Source organism: Aegilops tauschii, chromosome 5 (assembly GCF_002575655.3).
Source record: "Aegilops tauschii subsp. strangulata cultivar AL8/78 chromosome 5, Aet v6.0, whole genome shotgun sequence".
In the NCBI taxonomy this organism is placed as follows: domain Eukaryota; kingdom Viridiplantae; phylum Streptophyta; class Magnoliopsida; order Poales; family Poaceae; genus Aegilops; species Aegilops tauschii.
Window position 1 is genome coordinate 461,243,148 of NC_053039.3, and position 22,535 is coordinate 461,265,682.

General features: G+C 41.8%; 1 protein-coding gene and 1 long non-coding RNA gene across 3 annotated transcripts; one reads left to right on the forward strand and one right to left on the reverse strand.

The window, feature by feature from the left end:
* Positions 1-4,924: 4,924 nt before the first annotated feature.
* Positions 4,925-5,488, forward strand: LOC141023017 (uncharacterized). Its single transcript, XM_073499321.1, has one exon. The coding sequence runs from the start codon at positions 4,925-4,927 to the stop codon at positions 5,486-5,488; it is 564 nt and encodes a 187-aa protein (XP_073355422.1).
* A 9,144-nt stretch (positions 5,489-14,632) lies between these two features.
* LOC109763186 (uncharacterized) lies at positions 14,633-19,676 on the reverse strand. 2 transcript variants are annotated; one of them, XR_012183135.1, is made up of 5 exons: positions 17,474-19,676; positions 16,935-17,386; positions 16,677-16,795; positions 16,477-16,543; positions 14,633-14,963 (listed from the first exon to the last, which is right to left on the reverse strand). It is a non-coding gene; the product is annotated as an uncharacterized lncRNA (long non-coding RNA). The 2 variants fall into 2 exon arrangements; XR_012183134.1 differs by having other exon boundaries at positions 16,477-16,795.
* Positions 19,677-22,535: the final 2,859 nt, after the last annotated feature.

Sequence of the window (22,535 nt, forward strand, 5' to 3'; positions counted from 1 at the left end):
GAAAAACTTGAGTTGGAAGTTTCTATCCCTAGAAAACTTTATGATGAGTGGGAACCTACTATTAAAATTAAAATTAAAGATCATGAATGCTATGCTTTGTGTGATTTGGGTGCTAGTGTTTCCATGATCCCAAAAACTTTGTGCGATTTGCTAGGTTTCCGTGATTTTGATGATTGCTCTTTAAACTTGCACCTTGCGGATTCCACCATTAAGAAACCTATGGGAAGAATTAATGATGTTCTTATTATTTCAAATAGGAATTATTTGCTTGTAGATTTTATTGTTCTTGATATAGATTGCAATCATTCATGTCCTATTATCCTTGGTAGACCTTTCCTTAGAACGATTGGTGCAATTATTGATATGAAGGAAGGGAATATTAGATTCCAATTTCCGTTAAGGAAAGGCATGGAACACTTTCCTAGAAACAAAATAAAATTACCATATGAATCTATTATGAGAGCCACTTATGGATTGCCTACCAAAGATGGCAATACCTAGATCTATCCTTGCTTTTATGCCTAGCTAGGGGCGTTAAACGATAGCGCTTGTTGGGAGGCAACCCAATTTTATTTTTAGTTTTTTGCTTTTTGCTTCTGTTTAGGAATAAATATTTGATCTAGCCTCCGGTTAGATTTGTTTTTATGTTTAAATTAGTGTTTGTGCCAAGTTTAACCTATAGGATCTTCTTGGATGATAGTTATTTGATCTTGCTGAAAATTGCAGAAACTTTCTGTTCACGAAAATAATTGTTAAAAATCACCAGAACGTGATAAAATATTGATTCCAATTGATGCTGATCAATAAACAAATTGTCTAGGTCTTCCTATTTTGGCTGAATTTTTGGAGTTCCAGAAGTTTGCGTTAGTTACAGATTACTACAGACTGTTCTGTTTTTGACAGATTATGTTTTGTGTGTGTTGTTTGCTTATTTTGATGAATCTATGGCTAGTAAAATAGTTTATAAACCATAGAGAAGTTGGAATACAGTAGGTTTAACACCAATATAAATAAAGAATGAATTCATTACAGTACCTTGAAGTGGTGTTTTGTTTTCTTTCGCTAACGGAGCTCACGAGATTTTCTGTTAAGTTTTGTGTTGTGAAGTTTTCAAGTTTTGGGTAAAAGATTTGATGGATTATGGAACAAGGAGTGGCAATAGCCTAAGCTTGGGGATGCCCATGGCACCCCAAGATAATCTAAGGACACCAAAAAGCCAAAGCTTGGGGATGCCCCGGAAGGCATCCCCTCTTTCGTCTACTTCCATCGGTAACTTTACTTGGAGCTATTTTTTTATTCACCACATGATATGTGTTTAGCTTGGAGCGTCTTGTATTATTTGAGTCTTTGACTTTTAGTTTACCACAATCATCTTTGCTGTACACACCTTTTGAGAGAGACACACTTGATTCGGAAATTATTAGAATACTCTATGTACTTCACTTATATCTTTTGAGTTATATAGTTTTTGCTCTAGTGCTTCACTTATATCTTTTAGAGCATGGTGGTGATTTTGTTTTATAGAAACTATTGTTCTCTCATGCTTCACTTAGATTATTTTGAGAGTCCTACAAAACAGCATGGTAGTTTTCTTTGACAATGATAGGCATTCAAGATTAGTAAAAAAATATGAGTGTGTTGAATATTATGAGAAGTTTGATACTAGATAATTGTTTTGAGATATGAAGATGGTGATATTAGAGTCATGCTAAGTTGATTAGTTTTGAATTTGAGAAATACTTGTGTTAAAGTTTGTGATTCTCGTAGCATGCACGTATGGTGAACCGTTATGTGATGAAGTCGGAGCATGATTTATTTATTGATTGTCTTCCTTATGAGTGGCCGTCGGGGACGAGCGATGGTCTTTTCCTACCAATCTATCCCCCTAGGAGCATGCGCGTAATACTTTGCTTTGATAACTTGTAGATTTTTGCAATAAGTATATGAGTTCTTTATGACTAATGTTGAGTCCATGGATTATACGCACTTTTCCTACTTCCACCATTGCTAGCCTCTCTAATACCGCGCACGTTTCGCCGGTATCATACACCCACCATATACCTTCCTCAAAACAGCCACCATACCTACCTATCATGGCATTTCCATAGCCATTCCGAGATATATTGCCATGCAACTTACCACCGTTTCGTTTATTATGACACGCTCCATCATTGTCATATTGCTTCGCATGATCATGTAGTTGACATCGTATTTGTGGCAAAACCACCGTTCATAATTCTTTCATACATGTCACTCTTGATTCATTGCATATCCCGGTACACTGCCGGAGGCATTCACATAGGGTCATATTTTGTTCTAAGTATTGAGTTGTAATTGTTGAGTTGTAAGTAAATAAAAGTGTGATGATCATCATTTTTTATAGCATTGTCCCAAGTGAGGAAAGGATGATGGAGACTATGATTCCCCCACAAGTCGGGATGAGACTCCGGGCGAAAAAAATGAGAGAAAAAGAGAGAAGGGACAATGTTACTATCCTTTTACCACACTTGTGCTTCAAAGTAGCACCATGATCTTCATGATAGAGAGTCTCCTATGATATCACTTTCATATACTAGTGGGAATTTTTTTCATTATAGAACTTGGCTTGTATATTCCAACGATGGGCTTCCTCAAAATGGCCTAGGTCTTCGTGAGCAAGCGAGTTGGATGCACACCCACTTAGTTCCTTTTGTTGAGCTTTCATATACTTATAGCTCTAAGTGCATCCGTTGCATGGCAATCCCTACTCACTCACATTGATATCTATTAATGGGCATCTCCATAGCCCGTTGATACGCCTAGTTGATGTGAGACTATCGTCTCCCTTTTTTGTCTTCTCCAAAACCACCATTCTATTCCACATATAGTGCTATGTCCATGGCTCACGCTCATGTATTGCATGAAGATTGAAAAAGTTTGAGAACACTAAAAGTATGAAACAATTGCTTGGCTTGTCATCGGGGTTGTGCATGATTTAAATATTTTGTGTGGTGAAGATAGAGCATAGCCAGACTATATGATTTTGTAGGGATAACTTTCTTTGGCCATGTTATTTTGAGAAGACATAATTGCTTAGTTAATATGCTTGAAGTATTATTATTTTTATGTCAATATTAAACTTTTGTCTTGAATCTTTCGGATCTGAATATTCATACCACAATTAAGAGAATTACATTGAAATTATGCCAAGTAGCATTCCATATCAAAAATTGTGTTTTTATCATTTACCTACTCGAGGACGAGCAGGAATTAAGCTTGGGGATGCTTGATACGTCTCCAACGTATCTATAATTTTTTATCATTCCATGCTATATTATATTCTGTTTTGGACATTAATGGGCTTTATTATACACTTTTATATTATTTTTGGGACTAACCTATTAACCGGAGGCCCAGCCCAGAATTGCTGTTTTTTGCCTATTTCAGAGTTTCGCAGAAAAAGAATATCAAACGGAGTCCAAACGGAATGAAACCTTCGGGACGTGATTTTCGGAACGAATGTGATCCAGAGGACTTGGACCCTACGTCAAGACATCAACCAGGAGGGCACGAGGTAGGGGGCGCGCCTACCCCCTGGGCGCGCCCTCCACCCTCGTGGGCCCCATGTTGCTCCACTAACGTACTTATTCCTCCTATATATACCTACGTACCCCCAAACTACCAGATACGGAGCCAAAAACCTAATTCCACCACCGCAGCCTTCTGTACCCGTGAGATCCCATCTTGGGGCCTTTTTCGGAGCTCCGCCGGAGGGGGCATCGATCACGGAGGGCTTCTACATCAACACCATAGCCTCTCCGATGATGTGTGAGTAGTTTACCTTAGACCTTCGGGTCCATAGTTATTAGCTAGATTGCTTCTTCTCTCTTTTTGGATCTCAATACAATGTTCTCCCCCTCTCTTGTGGAGATCTATTTGATGTAATCTTCTTTTGCGGTGTGTTTGTTGAGACCGATGAATTGTGGGTTTATGATCAAGTTTATCTATGAACAATATTTGAATATCCTCTGAATTATTTTATGTATGATTGGTTATATTTTCAAGTCTCTTCAAATTATCAGTTTGGTTTGGCCTACTAGATTGATCTTTCTTGCAATGGGAGAAGTGCTTGGCTTTGGGTTCAATCTTGCGGTGTCCTTTCCCAGTGACAGTAGGGGCAGCAAGGCACGTATTGTATTGTTGCCATCGAGGATAACAAGATGGGGTTTATATCATATTGCATGAGTTTATCCCTCTACATCATGTCATCTTGCTTAAAGCGTTACTCTGTTCTTATGAACTTAATACTCTAGATGCATGCTGGATAGCGGTCGATGTGTGGAGTAATAGTAGTAGATGCAGGCAGGAGTCGGTCTACTTGTCTCGGACGTGATGCCTATATACATGATCATACCTAGATATTCTCATAACTATGCTCAGTTCTGTCAATTGCTCAACAGTAATTTGTTCACCCACCGTAATACTTATGCTCTCGAGAGAAGCCTCTAGTGAAACCTATGGCCTCCGGGTCTATTTTCCATCATATTAATCTTCCAACACTTAGCTATGTTTATTACCTTTTATTTTACTTTGCATCTTTATCATAAAAATACCAAAAATATTATCTTATCATATCTATCAGATCTCACTCTCGTAAGTGACCGTGAAGGGATTGACAACCCCTTTATTGCGTTGGTTGCGAGGATTTATTTGTTTGTGTAGGTGTGAGGGACTCGTGCGTGGTCTCCTACTGGATTGATACCTTGGTTCTCAAAAACTGAGGGAAATACTTACGCTACTTTGCTGCATCACCCTTTCCTCTTCAAGGGAAAAGCAACGCAGTGCTCAAGAGGTAGCAACTCGCAACGAGCATTTAGCTCTAGAGGAAGGGACGATTACGGAGTCCCCAGTGAGTGAAAAACAGTTATGGGCAGAGTTGTGGAAGATGAAGGTGGTGCCCAAGGTACGGGTGTTCTGGTGGAGGGTTCTAAGAGGCATTCTGCCGGTCGAACAAACTCTCCAACATAGGCACATTGCTACCGTGGCTACATGCAAAATCTACCAAGCTGCAGATGAGGATTTGATGCATGCACTTATCAAGTGCACAAATGCAAAGAGATTCTGGGTGGAAGCTCGGGAATGGCTACAAGTCAAGCTCCCTGAAATTCACCCAGATTCATGGTCTAGGGACATATTATGTGACCCTAGATTTGATGAGACGGATCAGGCAAAAATTATAACTATTATGTGGGCGATCTGGAACTCAAGGAACAACATTACACATGATAAGAATGGATATAATCCCAACCATTCTATCAAGATGATCAAGGACGATTTGGCAATTCTTGAAGTGCCACTGGAGCACACCAGGTTTGTGCCAGGTTTTGGATGGAAACCACCAGAGTATGATTGGGTGAAAATCAATACTAATGCTGGTATAGCTGGAGAAGTACGTAAGGGTGGAGCAGGAGGGACCGCCCGCTCTCCTACAAAATTCATTGCAGCCTAGAGCAAGCCGTATCCGGGAGTAACCGATCCGTTGGTGGAAGAAGCTTTGGCTATGCGTGACGGTGTCATTTTTGCTCAGCTTCGAGGCTTCTCGCGAGTTCTGCTGGAAGTTGATTGCTTAGAATTGGTGGATGCGTGGAACTCGCGCTCTTTTGCACACTCTGTTATAGCGCCTATTTTCCTTGAGATTGAAGGGCTAGCCTCATCTTTTATTTCTTTTGTTATTCAACATGTAACAAGAAATGCCAACAACTCGGCCCACTTGTGTGCGAAGCTTGCTTGCACACTCGAGGTGACCAGCTGCTGGATGGACTCACCGTCTGGGTTTCTCATGACCACCGTCATGGCTGATCGTGTAGGAGCTCTTAACAGTTGAATAAAGCTCTCTTTCACTCGCAAAAAAAGGAGAAAAATATCATACTCCTTCCATTTCATAATACAGTGCATATAATTTTTCTTAAGGTTAAACCTCACAAACTTTGATCAAGTTTGTGAAGAAAAACATATACATCTAGAATGCCAAACATATATCACTAGATTCAACATAAGATGTAATTTGATATTTTATATTTTTGGTATTGTCGATATAAATAGTTTTCCTTATAAAGTTGGTCAAAGTTTACAATGTTTGATTTATCAAAAAAATCTATACACACTATATTATAAAACGGACGGAGTATTTAGCATCAACATTATTTACTTACGCGTCGCCGGTGGATCATTTAAGAATATCTGCCACATCGCGAGCCGTCGGATATGACGCCATCCTATGCGGCAGAACGGTGTCTTTTATCATTGCAACAGGGTTACTATTGCAGAAATCTTTGCAACACAAGACTTGTTGCAGAAAAATTTCACAACAAAGATATTGTTACAGAAAAACTTTTGCAATAGATGTCATGTTGCAGTTTTTTTCTTCATCTCGTGGAAGAAATTTTGCAACACTTGTTGTAGAAACCTATGCATCATAAGTTATGTTGCAGCTTTTTTCTGTTGAAAGATTTTTTTTTTCTTCACCTTTTTGCAACATAGGTGATTGAAGAAACTTTCACAACATAGGTAATGTTGCAAAAAAAATACAGTGAAGATGATATTGAGCAGCAATGTTGCCTTCGTCGTCGCCCTTTGCAACTATGTCGTTGCAATTGTAGTAGGGGGAGGGGGGCGACCGATGATGGTTGGGAACGACATGATGGGGGTCGACGACGGCCGTGCCGAGCTTAGGCGCCTCACAGCGGTCAACGGCCGTGGTGGAGGCATCTGACTGACGCCATCCTGCTTGCGGGGACTCATGACTGCTCAGCACGACTAAGATGCTGGAGAAGGAAACCATACCTACCTGCCATGAACCATGAACCACGAACCTAACACATGATTCACCATCTTCCAGATGCTGCCGATACAGAACACAATCTGCATCCGCTTGTGGACTACCTCTCAAACTCCGTCATCTATGATGCTAATCTATGATACTATGCACTAGGATGTAGTATCATACACTAGTATCATATACATGGTACTAGTATATGATACTCTCCACTACGACCAGCCTTAATTCTTATTGTATCTTTTATTTCTTTTATGGCGCACATCCCATCTTTTACTGGTTCTCTTCGGATTTTTTTGCCGTACGCCCTCTCTTTTATTTCTTTATAGAGTGCATTTTCCATCTTTATAGGGCCTCTCCTATAATAGCACACATCCCATATTTTATCTGATCTTCTCGGATTTGTTTGTAATTCCGCTCTTTTATTTCTTTTATAGCGCACATCACATCTTTATGGGGCCTCTCTTTTTGTACTCTCCGTGCATGTCCTTATTTATTGGGTCTAACCCGCAAAATTATCAAGTTAATTCCTTCGTTCTTAGAAATGGGACATGCACCTTCCTCTATTTTGTTCAATTCCCTAAGAGGTTTGTTGATGACTAACATATATAAATAGATGGAATTTACTGTAAAACTGTGATGTGTTACTATTAATCAATATAAACACACCTTGGATAGAGACGAAAACCAGCCCAGCCGGTACCGTCTATACGAAGCAAAAAGTGGGTCGGTTTGATCCCGCCACAGGACATATTATTCTTCGCTGATTTTGTGCTCACTCTAGAAGTAGAGACGTGGTTGTCGGCCTACAAGGCCCAACAGCGCAACAACTATATAAAGTTTCTTCGTGCTTAACTTATTTTCATCCACTCAATGTAAGGAAAGTATGGAAAAAATCTTCAAATATTCCCTTTTGTAGAAAATGCTTGATTTTTTTCTATTTACAAAATTTAAAAAGTGTTTTCAATCATAAAACCTTCATTTTTTTTAAATGGCTTTTCTTATAAACATAAAGATTTTTTAAATCTTGAACATTTTTCAAAGAATCAAAGAATTTCTAAAGTTTTTGAAATTTCCTGAAAATACGAAAAAAATGTTTGTAATTTTTTTTAAATGTTCGGCTGTTTGAATTCCATTAAAAAATTACAAAGTGGTTGCGATCATAAAAAATTGATGTTTTGAAGAAAAATCAGGTTTTTTGTAAACATGAACATTTTCTTAAATCTCGAAATTTTTTCCAAAGAAGAGAATAATTTCTGAACTTTTTGGACTTTTCTGAAAATTTTAAACAATGCTTTGAGAACATGAACATTTGTTTGAATTTTTAAACAAATTTTGGGATCGAGAACATTTTTTGGCATTTTGAACAAACAAAAACACGAACTTTTTTTGAAAAGCCTAATTTTTTGTGAAATTTTAAACAACTTTTGCAAATTTCTGAATAATTTTTTAGGAAGGAAATTTCTTGAAAAAAAGGAAAAAAGAATAAAGAATAATAACTAAAACAGAAAATGGTTGGATCTACCTTGTCGTAAGTTCTGATAAAACTTGCATTGCTAAGTGGCCACGAACGCTAATTATCCCTACTATCTAGCAGGATGCGCTCTGTAACCACGCTCTTATGTTTAACTAGTAGACAGCCCATGCGCTGCCACGGGCTTTGTAAAATTTGTACCGGTTGCATATCGAATTTAATATGGACAGAAAAGATAGCCAATAACACAAAAAAAATGATTTAAAATCCCCTTCACTCGCAATGTATTTTGATAAAAAAATCGACCGTATAATAGGAAGACCTATCATATATGATTCACAAAATAAAGAAGGGGCTACAAAAACATTGAACTCTTTATTGTGCTCTACATTACAAATGATAATAACACTTAAATGCCTTTATTATTTATGCTTAAGATACCATCTCACAAAAGCAAGTGTATTGTTATTATCCATTAATTGAAGATAAACACATGGAGTATTTTGTTCCCTTTAAACAAATGTTCGAACAAGTTACAACCAGAAACTCAATTCCATAAAAAAAGACCTTGATTGCAATATGCAAAAGCCTATATTCTAGAACATGCAATTCACCATTTAGGTACTACTGCAACAAAACACATCTTCTAGAACATGTTACTATCTTGGGAGAGGTAAATACATCAATCTTTGATAACATTTATTGTTAAAAAATTGTGTATACATTTATTTGTATTTTTATAATATTGTGATAAATCCATTGATGATTTTCTTCTAGTTTGTTTGAGCGGTGCAACGCCTGATTTGGTGTATCGGTTCAAAAGTAACTCACATAAGACTCAAAAGGAAATGTGTGTTGTAGTGTGAACTCTGACATAAACCGACCGAAGGGAAAGCCTAATTCGGTATACACTCAGACTTTAAGCTCAAATATAAGTGTGAATCACAGGCAGCATCAATTGTGAACAACAAGGCTAAAATTTGCACAGAGAATATGTTGTCACAAGTTTAAAACATATGTTTTTTCCCGTTTTAGCACAAAACTTGGAAAATACACAGTCGGACTGAGGAGAACACAAGTCTATAAGATTAGTCCTATCAATTGTTCATTATTCTATTAGCAACTAAAATAGAGAGATGGGTAGATATATAGAGAAACAATACCTAATCAGATCCCCCAAACATCGTGAGGCAATATAAAATGTCTGAAAAAATATAGTTCTCTGAAATATTGCAAGGGAGCCCCAAGACATTGACATTCTAAATTGCTTAGAGCTTAAATGCTTAATACAATCATGCTTCTCCATTTTGAGCCAATCCACCTAACGTGGACTACTTCATTAATACATGCAATCATTCCAGATAGCCTGCAAAACAAGAGGTAAAAGTCAGTAAATATTGTACAAATAAATTTTTTAGTTGAATTGAAAGGCTCAAATTAAAAATCAACAAATATATGCAGGGTTATTTCATACTGCTAGTTTATTGGGCAGCATTAATCTCCTTGTCGGCATATAATGTATAATCCAAAATCATATTACCAATTTTGGGGCAACTTTATACTACTTGCGAATATAAAGAATATGATTAACTAACAAATATTGGATTGTAACAGATGTGAAAAAAAATACTTCTATGCTTCAACGAATCATATGGTGTGAGTATCGTCTGAAAGCTTTTAGGATATATAAGGATAGAGGGTTGTTTTGTTCAAGGAAACAGAATGACTCTCCTTACACCAAGTCTAAGTTCATCATCATTCATCATTGTTACATGTATAAAACGGGGAAATACACAATGAATAAGAGGAATAAGGATAGAGAGTCGTTAACTTCATCGCACTGTTCATTTGCTTATACTGAAGAAATAAGATAAGATCCCCTGTGACAAATCTATTTATATTGACAAATGAATTCCCTCCATTTGTTAAAAAGATGCCTATTTGGTTGATCTGGAAGGCAAAGGAGAATTTCAAAACATGTATATGGTACCTTGCTAGAAGGAAAAAGATAAATGATATACTTGTCTCAAAATCAGAATGGATGATAGAATTACATAGAGCGGTTTGCCCATTTCGAAGATTCTCAGTGTTGTAAGGAACTGTGTCAACGAATTCCCACAGAAAATATAGCGTCTGATTCCAGGAAATGATTTATTTCTGTTACTCACAAACAACATGTACAACATTGAGAAGCTCCTCGTGAATCAAGCTTACAACACTGAGCATTAGAAAATCATACTCTCTTCTTGTGTAACACCCCGAGAATCATGCTACAGTAACTCTCTGTGATTAAGCTAATCATGTTGCTAAACAGGGCTTGATCACATTTGAATCACATTTCTTTTCAAACTCCTAATTCAAACTTCAATTAAATTTAAAGTGGAAAAATAAAAGTTTTCAAAAATTTAAACAAAAATGTTCGGGCCATGCCAGAAATTGCACTGATAATTATTGTGGAGAAAACACATTTTTATAAAATGCCTAAATACTTTTAAATGAAATAAAACAGAAAAGAAAATAAACAAATAAAAAGAAAATACAAAAGAGCACAGAACAAACAAACAAAAAAAAAGAAGAAGGAGAAGGCCCCCCCCCACTGGACCCCTGGCCCAACTAGGCCGACCCCCGGCCCAGCCGGCCTAGCCCACCTCTCCCACTCGCCCTCCCGTTCCCTGTTCTCCCAACCGGGGTCGGAACAGGGGCCGGTCCCCGCCGCACCCCCTCGCCGGCGACGGGGGAGGATAAGGACGCCAGCGCCCCCCGCCTCCTCGGGCCCCTCTCCCACTCGCCCCCGTTCACCTCTCGGCCTCTGCAACTCTCCCTTCCCCCCCCAGATCCACGCCGCTCCCTCCTTCCCCACGCCCGACGCGGTCGCCGCCGTTCTCCGTCGTTCACGCGGCCACCGAGCCCCGTTCTCCTCCCCGACGTGTCCCTGAGCTCCGCCGCGTCGAGCCCGTCCTCCCCGACCAGCTGCTCGAGCCGGGACCCCCTACATCGCCCCCCAACGCCGTCGCCTTCTTCCTCGGGTCGCCGCCGTCTTCTTCGACTCCGGCGATTGCTGCTGCTACTAAGCCACCCACGGGCCTTTCTTGCGCCGCGCGGTGAGCTCCTCTACCTCCTCCCCCTCTCCATTAGCTAGCTAGCGTGCCATAGCCACCGCGCCGCGTTAGGCCGCACCCTCCGCCGCCTAGCACGTCGCCGGCGTCGTTCCGGCGACCGTTTGGTCTTTAGCTAGCGCCCATCTTGCTCGCGCGTGCACGTAGGCCTCGCCCCGCCCTCTGGATTGCCCGATCTCGCGCCGTTCCACCGTTCCCGTTGCTCGCCCGAAGCACCTCGCCGCCGGCGAGCTCGAAGCACTCGCCCCCGTCCGTTCCAGCCACTCCGGCCACCACCGTTGGACGCGCGGCGCCGAGCCGCGTCGAACGCGCCCAGCCACAACCCCGCAGACCCCCTGTGCGCGAAACCCGCGCCCCTCCCGAGCCGCGCCGCCACGTTTGGCTCGTCGGAGTCAACTCCGGCGCGTCTCCGGCCAGTGGCCGACGTGGCGCCGCGTGGCCTCCCCTGTGAGGCTGACGTGTGGGCCCTTGGGCCCTGTTGACTGGGTTGACCCCAGTCAACTGCTGACTGGGCAGGCCCAGCCACTGACATGCGGGCCCCGCCGCATAATTAACAAAAAAAATGTTTTTATAAATAAAACTAATTAATTAATATAATTAGGCACTGACAGGTGGGGTCCAGTAGTTAATTAATCTAATTTTAGTTAATTTAATCTTCTAATTAGTCCACTGTCTATGACAGGTAGGGCCCACTGGTCAGTTTGACCTGGTCAGCCGCTCTGTTGACCTGCTGACGTCAGCATTACCTCATGCTGACGTCATAATCCATTTTTGCTTAATTCAAATAATTCCAGAAATTCAAATAAACTTTGAAAATTCATATCTTTTAAACCATAACTCGGATGAAAATGTTTTCTACATGAAAGTTGCTCAGAACGACGAGACGAATCCGAATACGCAGTCCGTTCGTCCACCACACCTCCCTAACCTGTCGATCTAGCAACTTTCCCCCTCCGGTCCGTCTGTCCGAAAACGCAAAACATCGGGAATACCTCCCGGATGTTCCCCCCTTCGCCGGTACCACCTACTGTTGCGTTAGGACACACCTAGCACCGCTCATTGTCATGTCACGCATCGTCATGCTTATGTTTGCATTGTATTTACTGTTTCTTCCCCCTCTTTTCTCCGGTAGACTACGAGACCGACACTGCTGCTGCCCAGTTCGCCTACGGAGTCGACGACCCCTCCTACTTGCCAGAGCAACCAGGCAAGCCCCCCCCCCTTGATCACCAGATATCGCCTATTCTTCTCTATACTGCTTGCATTAGAGTAGTGTAGTATGTTACTGCTTTCCGATATCCTATCTTGATGCATAGCCTATCCTTGCTACTACTGTTGTTACCTTTACCTGCAATCCTACATGCTTAGTATAGGATGCTAGTTACCATCAGTGGCCCTACATTCTTGTCCGTCTGCTGTGCTATACTATCGGACCGTGATCACCTGGGCGGTGATCACGGGTATATACTTATATACTATATACATGACACATGTGATGACTAAAGTCGGGTCGGCTCGTAGGAGTACCCGCAAGTGGATCTTTGTGGCGGAGCGACAGGGCAGGTTGAGACCACCCAGGTGAGAGGTGGGCCTGGCCCTGGTCGACGTTCGCGGTTACTTAACACGCCTAACGAGATCTTGGTATTTGATCTGAGTCTGGCCATTTGGTCTATACGCACTAGCCATCTACGCGGGAGTAGTTATGGGTATCCCGGCGTCGTGGTATCAGCCGAAGCCTTCGTGACGTCAGCGACTGAGTGGCGCGCGCCGTGTTGGACCGCTTTGACGTAACCGCCGTGATCGTGTGGGTTGCTAGGTCTGCTCGCGGCCGCGTTCGCAACGTGCAGGTGTGCATAGGGCGATGGGCCCAGACCCCTGCGCGCTTAGGATTAGACCGGCGTGCTGACCGCTTTGTTGTGCTTAGGTGGGGCTGCGACGCGTTGATCTTACGAGGCCGGGCATGACCCAGAAAAGTGTGTCCGGCCAAATGGGATCGAGCGTGTTGGGTTATGTGGTGCACCCCTGCAGGGAAGTTTATCTATTCGAATAGCCGTGTCCCTCGGTAAAAGGACGACCCGGAGTTGTACCTTGACCTTATGACAACTAGAACTGGATACTGAATAAAATACACCCTTCCAAGTGCCAGATACAACCCGGTGATCGCTCTCTAACAGGGCGACGAGGAGGGGATCGCCGGGTAGGATTATGCTATGCGATGCTACTTGGAGGACTTCAATCTACTCTCTTCTATATGCTGCAAGATGGAGATGGCCAGAAGTGTAGTCTTCGACAGGACTAGCTATCCCCCTTTTATTCTGGCATTCTGCAGTTCAGTCCACTGATATGCCCCTTTACACATATACCCATGCATATGTAGTGTAGCTCCTTGCTTGCGAGTACTTTGGATGAGTACTCACGGTTGCTTCTCTCCCTCTTTTCCCCCTTTTCTTTTCTATCTGGTTGTCACAACCAGATGCTGGAGTCCAGGAGTCGGACGCCACCGTCGACGACGACACCTACGACACTGGAGGTGCCTACTACTACGTGTAGGCCGCTGACGACGACCAGGACTAGTTAGGAGGATCCCAGGCAGGAGGCCTGCGCCTCGTTCGATCTGTATCCCAGTTTGTGCTAGCCTTCTTAATGCAAACTTGTTTAACTTATGTCTGTACTCAGATATTGTTGCTTCCGCTGACTCGTCTGTGATCGAGCACTTGTATTCGAGCCCTCGAGGCCCCTGGCTTGTATTATGATGCTTGTATGACTTATTTATGTTTTAGAGTTGTGTTGTGATATCTTCTCGTGAGTCCCTGATCTTGGTCGTACACATTTGCGTGCATGATTAGTGTACGGTCAAATCGGGGGCGTCACATCTTGCTAGCCGGTGGTGAGAAAACATGTGCTGCGATTAGTATTGAAATGTTCTCCTTGATAGGTTCATGAAGAATGCCGGCAATGAGAATCTCATCCAGTATTTAGGCCTGAAAATTTCACCACTGGTACCCATGAGAATTAGTCAGTACTAAAAAGAATGGTGTAGCTCTCGCAAGAAATTTCATCTAACTCCACTGCTGGTTCTTCGGTGTCTGAATTTCAGCATATATGTGAAGTTTAAATCGACCTCACATACCTAAAGAAATTAGGAAAAACACCAAGGCCGCAGTACGGCTCATGTGTCTTTGACAATTTCGACACGCCTACCGCGTCCTCGCCGATTGAGACCCCTACATCCTTGGTGGCGGCCACGGTGCCCACGTCCACCTGCATCCACGTTTGGGCGGTACTGGGGACTGTGGTGGCACTGGAGCAGCCACACACTTGTACCCGGCACTACTGCGTGTCAATGCAGATTAGAGAGATATATAGTTTAGGATCCAGAGATGGAAGAAGATACCTGGGCCGACACTGCTCTCGTTGATTCAAAAATCCCTAGGACCATCCCCTAGCAGCGGGCCCTCTCATCCTCTTCAAGGCTGCCTACCGCCTCGCGCTGCTCCTTTTCTCGCTTATCTCCACCGGCGCTCACCTTTCCGCCGGTGCCATCCGTCATGCCCTTCGTCTGACAACAAAAATAATTTGTTGTGAATATATATTGCCAATTAGGCATGAACAATCATTGCAAACTCAAAATTCGATTACTGTAAAAGAAGGAGCTCGATATCAGATTACTTGATCTTTCGTAGAGAAAAACAAAATACTAAACCAAACTTTGCTAGAACAGCAGGAGATCAGCCCAAACAGCTGCTCCATCACCATATGCATAGTTATAAGATAATTAAATATTCTGATTCATCTGCACGGGCATCAAGTTTCATTATAAGGGTTCAGATTTATTTTAGGGCAGAGAGACTTTAGATGGTTTCTATCTCCCTAAATTCTAACCCCAATGTGCATCTATGTCCCTGTTTCTTACATCCTCACTCACCGACCAGATCAAGAAGAAGCACCCAGATCATGATTCAAGTATTTTAAATTCATAAGACAAAAAATTAACATCAAAATAATCTCGAATAACAATGGCACCACCAATACCAAAATTGAGAAGTACGCTAGATGGTCTCTCCGAATTTGTGAGATTTCCATATATCTAGATCTTATGTACACGGACTCATGTCTAGATCACTTTCATCAAATACTCATCATCAACTTAACTTGGATAGTTGGTCACATGTGCCATGGATAGTTGGCCACATGTGCCATGTGGTACGTCTAGATCACTTGTTGGGCGTATTTAGGACTGCTCTCAACGTACAAGTAGCCACTCCTATATGTACAGGTACCTCACCGTACCGCTTCTCACAGTACAGGTAGCCCCCTCACTACACAGCAGCCGATCACACAAGCCGCTTGTCCCCACCACGGCGTTGCTCTGCCGACCTCCTCTCCCGTCAGCCTCCATAGCCTCGTGCCCATGTCCTCTCCCCACCATGGCCTCGCGCCACCCCGCCATGATCTTGCCCCACAACCAACGCTGTCGGTATCACATAGATCGATGTGCGGCCCCGCCATGGTCCCGCCCCACAACCAACTTCGTCGGTACCACAGAAATCGATGTTGTTGCTGGCGTCCATCCTCGGCGACGACGACCTGGCATGGCTCTAGGCCAAGGCGGTTGACAAGGCAAAGAATCTCTGCTTGGCCGCCTAGAAGGGCGTGCAGTTGGCGGCCAAGCTGTCGTCCAAGCACACTCCACCTGTGGTCTTCCTGCAGGTCGTATTGTGGCTGAAGATACTAAAGATACCAAAGATAAATGCAGGAACTTTAAAAAGATCATCTCAACAAGGTATGCAAGTAATTTCTTTTGGGTGTTTGAATTGCCACATCTTGGGTTTTGTTTTCAGTCCATTATATATTCTAGGGACAAACTTCATCTCATTTCATAGACCAAATAATATTTAACTACAGGACCAGATTCGCGTAAACTAATTTGCAAGGTTTATTCGATTTTGTGCATGACAAGGGGCAAGTAGAATTTTTTCTGTATGCACTTAGCAAGATTAATGTAACAGGCACAAAGTGAATCAAGTGTCTTCAACAAGCAATTTAAAAGTGAAAGTAGATAAACAACTTACTAATCCACATAGAAGAGTGTTGAGTATTGAAATTTGATTTGCCGCATTGCAATGGTCCGCTATGGTCCTGCAGTAATATGTGTATGACAGCAAAAGGATCTTCAAATCAGTATGTACACTAACTTATCCATTATAGTTCGATATAGTATATGAGATAACTTGAACATCTCTAGAAACCAGTGTGGAAAAAATATAACAACCAAATCGCACGTGTGGATTTTCATATGCACATTCCCAGACGCTACAAACTTGATCAAAGCCGAGAGCAAGGAAATGCATATCACAGTTGCAATGACCGCTAGGAGAACCCTCTCCACATCTGCGTGTTGAGAGACTTGAGATATTAATTTTGCAGGCACTCCACACAAGCACATGCATGTTATGTTAGCAGAGTAGAAGAGCCATCATCTTAAGTTAGGGTATACATTATCATTTTGGGTATGATCAAATGGAAATACCTGCTCATGTCGTCCTCTGATCCACTCATCCAAATCATCCTACAAAGCTCATGCATAATGGTTTAAGAAATAAAGTATATATGCTCAAAGGACGAGATTGATAGCTAACAAATAGTTGATGCTTAAAATTAGCTTGTGGTCTCCTCCTCCAACATGTGTTTCCTGTTTGAGCGTTGTGAAAGGTCAGGAGGTCCAGGCAGGTCAAGGCGATGGCCACCTTCAACTTTGGCAATGCAAACCCCCTCTCGATGGCCCTCTCCACAACATCATCCATCCGTGTGTTGAGAGACTTGAGCTATTAATTTTGCAGGCACTCCACACAAGCACATGCATGTTATGTTAGCAGAGTGGAAGAGCCATCATCTTAAGTTAGTGTATACATTATCATTTTGGGTATGATCAAATGGAAATACCTGCTCATGTCGTCCTCTGATCCACTCATCCAAATCATCCTAAAAAGCTCATGCATAATGGTTTAAGATATAAAGTATATATGCTCAAAGGACAAGATTGATAGCTAACAAATAGTTGATGCTTACAATTAGCTTGTGGTCTCCTCCTCCAACATGTGTTTCCTGTTTGAGCGTTGTTAAAGGTCAAGAGGTCCAGGCAGATCAAGGCGATGGCCACCTTCGACTTTGGCAATGCAAACCCCCTCTCGGTGGCCCTCTCCACAACATCATCCAACATATTGACGTTTAGCTGACTGAAAGGAACTATAGCAAGGAAAGGGGAAATGTATCATCAGATAATTCTTTGGGCCAAATAGCAGAATCTTACTTGATTCATGAAATTACAGTGCTAGGTGCTTGCAGAAGAAACAATGGCACGAAGAAAGATTCGTGTATGCATGTGCCTTTAGCAAGCAATAGCAAGAGGCAAAAGAGTAATAATAAATAAATGCTCAAATAATAATCTTTGATAGGGGGGCGTTACACTGTATTTCAGAATAATCCATTCATTTTATGATAAAACCAAATATGCAGCAGAATAAAAAATTATACAATGTGAGTAGTAGTAGATGAGTTTTTGAAGAATGGATCACTTTCCTACCACAAGGACTGCCGAAAAACAGTGCTAAAATATTATAAAGCATTTCATCAAGCATTCCTGCTCAGGTCCTAGGTATTGTATAATCCCTTCTTGCCATGTATGTATTCCTATACACATACAGCCTAAAATGCGGTAGTTAACAAAAGTCAAGACACTATAAAAATATATTAAAAAAAACTTCATCAGAATAGTATCGGTATTAAATTGCTATCTTCTGATGACATCTGGGTCATTGTATTTTGAATCGCAAACTGACAATAATTAACCGCAAGAATTGCCCGTTCATACATCTCCATCTGTCCATATTCACAAGGATTTCGCTGTCATAACTGTAGAGTATTTACTATTTACAGTGATTAGGCACACACACACACACACCCTAAAATCAAACACAAGGATCAACAAAAACACCTTATCTTCTTTTACTTCCATCACATTCCATTTCTTTTGACAAAAGCTAGCGAGTTCTTGCAGTTTCAATAACAAGCAGGTAGCTGAAACTCACATCAAACTAATGTTCCAACTATATAAATAAAAAACTAAAAATGAAAAAATGGAGATGTGTATGCTTGTTCAAATAAAAAAAGTCACATAAACTAAATTTTCCTAATAAAACCTCCTTGGATAGCTTATTCTAATTAAAATGTTTAATATCAAGTGAGCAACATGTTCCAGAATAATGATAATTAAATGAAAGCAATTGGCTAATTAATAATCCCTCTGTAAAGAAATATAAGAGCATTTAGATCACTACTTTAGTATTCTAAACGCTCCTATACTTCCTTACAGAGGATGTACATACAGTTGCAGGAAGGTAAGTGTGCATATACAGGACAAAAGCAGAAAATTTTCAACGTCAGGGCTATGAGATTAACATACCAGCTCTATCAACTGTTATTTCTAATTCAGTAAATTTGGTACAAAGCTTTTATAAAGCAGCCCTTAGAACCTCAAGTTTCTGAAAAATGTAACTATAACAGAAGAAATGAGATGTGTTATGTACTGCAGACTGTACTACCAAGCAAGCAAAGAAAACAGAGTTTGAAATTCAGATCATTTCAGTACCTTATTCAGCATGCATAATAAACCTTATTCAGCTTGGTACTCACAAATACATTGATTTTAAAAGAGCAAACATTTCCTGCATCGAACTTGAATTTCTTTAAGATGTGATTGGGAACACTTGCTAGTGTCCAACATAGCCTATGTCAAGTCTGCACAAGACACCTAGCCAGACATCCAACTTGAATTGGCAGAATCAGCCTTTTCTCGTCTGATGGGTTGTAGTTTATTCAGTTTTTTTCTTTCAAAATGGCATCGCTCAGTACAAATTTACGTAGGCACGCATGCGAAGCCGTTAGAAGCTACAACCAACATCAGCAAGAATTCAAGCGAAAGGCACTGGGGTAAAAGGAAATGATCATATGACGAAGAATTAAACATAAAAGAAAAAAAATTGGAGAAGGAAGAACATGTCAGGAGGATCTGATGAACCTGCTACGCATACTCATATGGACTTACGGTTCAGGTGAAGTGGAGCTGACGGAAGAGGGGATCACGAGCAGCGGCGGGATGGTCGGCGCTGGAGCTCATGGCGAAGTGGACCTGTGGCGCGGCGGCGGGGGAAGGGGTCGTTGGCGCGCAGGGCAGCGGCCGCGGTGGGACGTGGGGGCGGCGGCCGCGGCTGGATCTGGGCGCGATGGCCACGGCTGGAACTGGGGCGGCGGCCGCGGCGGGAGGTGGCGGGGGCGGCCACGACGGGCGGTGGCGGTCGCGGTGCGGAGACGGGTTAGCGTTTGAGGGAGGAAGATGGGGGAGGGGATCGGCGGCGGCTGCGAGGGCGAGGGCAATGGCGAGGGGATCTGGTGTGGTGTCGCTCGAGGGCACCTGGAGGCTTCGCCCGCTCGCTCGCTCGTTCGCACGTTGCCAGTCCAAGACGGGTTTATTTTCGCTGGTTTTCTTTCGTCGGTTTATTTTCGTCCGTCTTTTTGGCGTGGAGGGGAGTACCTGGAGGCATCGCTCCCTCGTAACATTGGTTGGTTCGATTTTTTTGGCGTGGAGGAAACTACATGGGAGGTGAGGGAGCACGAAAATAAACCGTGATAGGTGGGACGAAAATAAATCCGAAACGCAGACTACCAACTGAGACATTAGGAGTAGAGATTCTCGGAAGGGCCTTTTTTTTGGATTTTACACTATATCGGCCACTATGCTACTGGGCCGCCCCAGTCGGTCTGTTGTTTGTGCATAGCCCGATAAATTGACGCAATAAGCATCGTATATATGAGGATCCCGAATTAGTACCACCTCACATATATATCTTAAAGGTCCCGAATTAATATCACCTCGCGTATAAATCTTAAATAGAAGATGGACAAATAAAACCACATAAGTGGGATGAAACTAAGAATATCACTTTGCTTTATTAGTAGGTATAGATATAGATAGAAGAAAGATAAATAAAATCACATAAGCAGGATGAAACCAATAATATTACCTTGTTTTATTAGTAGGTATATAGATATACTCCATCCGTCCCATAATATAAGACATTTTTGCAAAGTAAAACAGCTTACAAAAACATCTTATGTTTGGGATGGGGGAGTAGATGTTTGGAAGCCAAATATGTCGGGTATTTTTTTAGTTATTACAACTTTCCAAACTATATTTGTTGTGCCGAGATTTGATTTATATTCTTTGTAAATGATAATTATTTTGGTTATTTAAGGATATATAGTAGAAAAGCCTCATGCGGTGGCACCATTCGTTCCAGTGAGCACATACTGCATCTATGTGTGGTATGAGATTACGAGAGGTGCACTGTCACGACCACACTTAGCACGGAAGGGCAAGAGACAACTCTATGTGTATAGGTGAATCAATCTGTGGTTGAATGGTAAGAAGGACAACTGTATCATCCTAGCCTACTAGGATTCAAATCCTCATGCTCGTATTTATCCTGGATTTATTTTAGGATTTTCGGCGATGTGCGTTTAGTGGGAGGAGACGTTCCCGTCGACTATAAGACACCTACGGCGACTTCGTAAAATTTCAAGATGATACCAGCAAAAATGCATGTGCGTTGCAACGGGTATAAAAATAAATATGAGAGTTCGTGTGGTATACGAGAGTTTATCTATCATTGTGAATAATAAGATTTTTCAATTAAATTGGTTGTAAGACTCACAAGGATCCATTTTATGAAGATTCCATTGTATTCCAAAAGTTCGCAATCTTCTTCTCTGCTAATAAAACCTACTCCTTCAACTCGCTCCAAAAGAATTGAATTATGTGTAATAAGTTGTTGATATTCAACGACCCAGTGTGAAAATAATTACAGAAATTTAAACATTTATCGATCAACGGCTACTCCTTCGATGGAAAAGTAATTGTGCATCATTTGCATACTTGTAGTAGCTTCAAATAGATCATATATTAATTACTATATCTCGCAATCCCAACTGCTATGCGGGGCAAAACAGGACGCGAGCAAGATGCACCATTGTCGCACTCTCTGTACTCTTCACCCCCCCTCTCGCTCCGTCTCACCAACGACATCAATGGGGTTTAAAGTTGACGAATATTTTGATGGTCAACAAGTACCGATGGGCCCTAAATATCATCTCCCTTAAGAAATATTTCTTTTCAATATTTCACTCAATTTTAATTATTATATCTGATAGTGTAACAACAAACAACAACAAGTAACAACTAACAAACAACAGTACTATGACAGGAACAACAAAAAACAGCAAGTAGTTGTAATCGGTGTTCATTCGGAAAAAATTGTAATCAGTGCTAGCACACATAGTATCCAACACCTTCCAGTCAATGATTTTGGTGTGCACGCTCGGTCCACCGAAGTGACCGAACCGAGGCCCATGCAAATACCCTTAATTCTCGTCATTCAATGTCAAAGATTATAATATTGAAGGAAGTAATCACACCTCTCTATTGCATTCATGTTGGACTCCGACCTACCAAACGCCGCCTCTCAACATTTGCTAATTAGTAAAAACATGATGTTAGAATATTCTTTGGGCACATCTTGTTGATATTTAAATGGAGGATTATTTTGATTCTTAACTTTAGTTGAAATTTGCAGCAACTACTAAGTTCTTGTGACAATTCCACTATTAACAATAGAGTCGTCAACCAAATGCGTTGGCAATAAAGCAAGTATACCAGTGTCATCATCCGACCTTTTTCCCTGAACGTTTCCATCATGCATATGAACCTCTTGGTTGCCTTGAACGGTTTTTGGGTGCATTACTAGTAGGCGCATTCGTTCCACCAGTCGCATGTGTTTGGAAGACACTATTAAATGTCCAACTCCATCCATGAAACGTTCCATCCCCCGTACTTCCGAACCCTCTTCCATCAAGGCCTCTACCCCTCCCTCTTCCATTCCTTTCCCGACCATAGCTTGAGCCACGTGGTCTTTGTCCACGACCTCTACGACAGCAACTAGGGTGAAGTCATCCCACTTGAATTTTGACTCGTCATGCTCACCGTTACCACATTCTTGATGCCAATAAAGGAGTAAAG